A 4,688-nucleotide genomic window follows, 5' to 3' on the forward strand; every position below is an offset into this window, starting at 1 on the left:
TAACCAATGCTGCAAAAAAAGATGCAGATGGCACCTGAGGATTTCACTGGTTGTCAAACAGGCTACTAAAAAAAAAACACTGCAGGGTCACTTTTGGACTGGAACACCTGGCTGCTGAATGCCATATTAAATTTGGCCATCCCCATTACTACAATGGTTACCCTCATGACTGGACTGGCAACTCTGGTTATGACCAGAAGGACAGTTATAAATTCTAGTGGACTCCAGTGCAGCAGGCATAACCTTCATGCCTGGACTGGCAATCAGGTAGCTCTGGTTCTGGCCAGAAGGGCAGTTATACGTTCTAGTATACTCAGTTGCATCAATGGCTACACTGATGCCTGGACTGGCAATCTTGTATCTTTGGTACTGACCAGCAGGGCAGTGATATGCTCCAAAATCCTACATAAAAGAGCAACATATGTATTATAACAGATGCACCAAAAAAGAAGGCTACAGCAAGTTTTAATCAACCTGCTTACATACTGATTTTACTTTTATACAAACACATTACATGTACAAGCTACAAAACTAGTTTTTTGTTTTAAATCACTAAAAGTAAAATGAATTAAACAGAGTGCCGCTGCAGAACATCTTGGCATGCACAGATGTGAGGGAATGTCCTGGCTGAGCAGGGAAAACAAGGCAATTATAGGTAAGAGTAGCAAGATGCTTTGCAGTAACTTGCTTTAAATCCCATCCAAGTAGCACACTATGGAAGTTCATCAGAACTAAGAAGGATGTGGCCCCATGGACATGGAGCCCCCTAGTGTCTGCCAGCGTTCAGATCCTGAATTAAAAGACAACTTCACCTACTTGGGGCTCTGCAGTTTTAACATGTACTAGGATTTTACAATCAGGAACACTCTTAGATCTATCTGTAATACTGGGAGAATAGATCTGCATGGGCTCTAGTGCATTTTAATAGGCGATTTGAGATAAGCAGAAGTGATCAATAAAAGGAGAAATATATCTACAATGCTGCAACATCCATCATTAGCCACTGCTTAAACCCAGATCGCCAGTAAAGAGAATTTCCAAGTCCGAGATCGTCCCTGGAAAACAGAAAAAAGGCACAAAGCATGCCTACAGTGCTAAGGAAAGTGCACGCAGAGCTGCAGGTAGACGTGTGACTCACCTTTAGTGAGGAGAACGGCCATAGCACAGAGCTCTAGTTGTAGCCAGATGGAGATTAGCCGATCCATTGACAAGCCCTGCTCTCCCCGGCTCCGCTGAACGTCTTCTCGGGCTGTGCGAGGAAAGTGTCACCATCCAAGGCAGGGGACATGCAGACCCAGAGACCACAGGCAACCTCGTCCGGTGCAGGGACCAGAAGAGCCTCCCCAGACTCCTCCACTACCGATCACCGTACGGAGCGATAATCCAAACGATACAATCCAAGACCCGAGTGAGCCATGCAACACACTGAGTCCGCCGCGGCCAGCACTGAGCATAAGAACGTGGACCCGGGAGCTACACGCGCTCCACCCCGCCCACTCGCCCGCCCATTGGCCGCGGCGCTGATAGACCACGCCCGGACGCGCTGGGCACACGACTTTGGCTGGACTGTCTAGCTGTCAATCACGCCGCTACACCTCCAGCCTAGGGGAGCCGAGGACTGGGCTGCTGCCGAATGGCTTGATGGCTGTCTTCCTACATTTCATGTTTTCTAACCTGCTGTGGTGACATGAACACTAGGAAAAATTGCGTCCTGCAGTCATCAATTTCATCTGCCAGACTTGGCCGCCTGGCCACAAAATTTCATATTGCAACTATCTTCCTTTTTTTTTCTTTACTTCTGAAACAAAGTGCTCTTCAGACTATGGAGCTGTGCACTGAAGTAATCTATCCAAGTGACAGAAAAGTCTGGATGTGTTTCTAAATGCACAAAATATAACTTTATAAAGTGTAACACTGTAAATTGGTGATCCATGGAGTATCTGATTGCCTAAGAGCCTATTCACACCACCCAGCGCGTGATATGGTGAGCGTAACACACGTGTGCCTTCTGAACGTGGGCTGCCGTGCACCGCAATGCGCTGTTAAAAGGTGCTTGCTTTTTTAAACTTGTCTGTGATTGTTATGCACTGCAGCGCATTGTGATGTGCTGAAATGCATTGCATGGAACTGCCTTACAGCATGTTGGATGGTGCTGTGTCACCGCATGTTGGATGGCGCTGTGTTACAGCATGTTGGATCGTGCCACGTCACCGCATGTTGGATGGCGCTATGTTGCAGCATGTTGGATCATGCCGCATCACAGCATGTTGGATGGCGCTGCGTTACAGCATGTTTGGTGGCGCTGTGTTACAGCATGTTGGAATCAGAACGTAGTAGATCCCATCGCACTCCTGACTGGATAGAGCCCAAACGAAGAAGGGCCTGCCCAGTCCCAAAACAACGCTTTGTTATGTGACATTATGTTCAGTCAATAAAGGAGATTGACTACTATCTACAAACAGAGTGCGACTACTATCTACAAACAGAGTGCGAGTGACCCATACCGTACCCGTGAGAAACGCGGCAAAGTAGCTCATGCAGCTTTTTCAGCTGCGAGTGTGCCGCATTCTTTCCCACGCCTTTGTGCGTGTTCGACGCACCTTTTTAGCGTCCACATTTGAGGTGGAGTTAACAAGTAATGGCACTGCAACAGTGTTGCACGATTTTGACGTATTGTGTGAATGCAATGTGAATCTGGGCTATACTTTACATCCTCGGAACCACACACCTGCAGTTGATCCAGAAAAACCCTTAAAGTCGGATTCAATTTGCTTTAACGGGAAAGAATTCCTTCCTGATCCCCAAAGGCAATCCCATACTCCCAGAATCATTCTATTTTATAAATGTAATGGAAATAATCTTATAAAATACATAAAGCAGAGCTCACCTAGAAATGACTGCTACCAATATATTATTAGATTCTCCACTGATAACTGCTTCATATGTATACTTCATGTAGACACTGCTTTATATAATCTTACAATATCACCGTTGGGGTGGTCTGCATATGAACTAGGCACACTGCATGTATGCAATTCATATGCAGACCACCAGTGATATTAAAACACAGTATTTATTTACACCATGATCTATGTGCAGGCTTCCAGCTGGGCTCTTTAGCATACAACACCCCATACAAGACTTTCACTGTTGTGCCCAGAACTGAAAACCATTCAGTGTGTCTTCCAGAGTTTCAGCCAGGGTACGTACAGACACATCATTCTAGCAGCAGAGAGGACACTGAGCTGAATAAATGATGTCCCTCCAACCTGCATGTCATTTGCAATAAGACCCCACTGTCTGCTTCGCTTTCATAGACATCCTGTATCCCAGCCTGGCTCTGTTAATCACAGCATATACATAATGTAACGCTCCAATTAAACCCTATCAGCTGCATTACTACCAGGCTGAAATGGAATGGCATGGTTTATGGGATGCTCAGGGAGCTCACATTAAAGTAACATGCAGATCAAATTCACTGTGTATGTTGGAATTAGCCCTTGGAAATACAATGCCATAATGGCTACATGAACTGAGGAGACTTAATGCCTCTTCATTAAGTTCAGCGTTTAAAAGCTTAGAGCAGTACAATACAGTCTGGTAGCATCGCCGAAGCCCCTCTGTATAGAGCACCACCCTTCTTTAATTAGGTCATTTCAGTGTGCTGTTGGACTTCTATGTATGCGTGTTCTGTATTGATTTTATGTTTATAGTATATTCAGGGGGGGGGAAATGAGAAACAGAAGGATCAGTGAAAATGAGCACTATGATTATTCGTGTATAGGATTATGTGTGTGATTATATGCCAATTGTCCGTGGAATCCATAAAGAGTGGCGAGTGGCACAGACATTCTTCTTAGGCCTCATGCGCATAGGGCTATTAGCTGCGGCTGAGGATTCTTGCAGATTCTTGTGGCACGAATCCCAGGTGGGCCCGCACAGATGTCGCCCACAAGGCCAACCAAGGCCCGGCCTTGAGGCAGCAGGGAGTAGAGGGGCAGCAGGGGTGTGGAATTCCTATCTCCACATGTAGTTCCGGGCGTGTAGTTGTTTTCTACATTTAGCCCTGCTTTGGGCAAGCAGAGCTAAATGTACAGCGGGGAAGCTGCCACTTTTTTGTACAAGTGATCCCGGCGATGTCACCGAGATTACTTGACCTGCAGGTCTGCCATTCTCCATGGGGGAGGGAGGGGTAGGCGGACGCATTGAGGAACCTGGCCTTGGGGCAGCAGAGAGGGTAAATCCGGCCTTGGGCAGACCAACCGAATCTGTACGGACCCAGCTGAGATTCCTGCAGCAGGAATCAGCAGGCTCTTGCCACAAGAATCCTCAGGCCGCAGCTAATGCAGACGTAACGAAGCATTACAAAAATGGCAGCTGTATATGATACCCAGAGCTTTAACAAACTAAGGCCTCATTTACATGGGTGGCTAGACTGCAATGTTCAGATGCAGCCAAACTCTACATCTGGACCAATCAGTGTCCTGTGCTATGGTTTCATACAAACCCGGAAGATGAGCTGGCCCTGAATACAAACTGTCTGCATCCAGGGCCAGTCAGAGATCCGTAATGACATGTAACATGAGAACCGTGGCGCTGCTGACCATTACATTGCACAGGGTACAAACCTGGCTGTGCATGGGGATGGTTCCTCCGCCCAGCAAGAATCGCAGAACCCGTAGTTGGCG

At 46.8% G+C, this 4,688-nt stretch overlaps 1 protein-coding gene across 1 annotated transcript in view; it reads right to left on the reverse strand.

Annotated features, from left to right (window-relative positions):
- BAMBI (BMP and activin membrane bound inhibitor) overlaps positions 1–1,307 on the reverse strand; it is a 7,933-nt gene extending 6,626 nt beyond the window's left edge. Inside the window, exon 1 of the mRNA XM_018558731.1 lies at positions 1,139–1,307. Within this exon, the coding sequence (XP_018414233.1) occupies positions 1,139–1,205 (67 nt within the window). The 5' untranslated portion in view covers positions 1,206–1,307. The remainder of the gene's footprint in view (positions 1–1,138) is intronic.
- Positions 1,308–4,688: the final 3,381 nt, after the last annotated feature.

The sequence above is a fragment of the Nanorana parkeri genome, unplaced genomic scaffold (assembly GCF_000935625.1).
Source record: "Nanorana parkeri isolate BGI_ZX_2015 unplaced genomic scaffold, ASM93562v1 scaffold355, whole genome shotgun sequence".
Taxonomy (NCBI): domain Eukaryota; kingdom Metazoa; phylum Chordata; class Amphibia; order Anura; family Dicroglossidae; genus Nanorana; species Nanorana parkeri.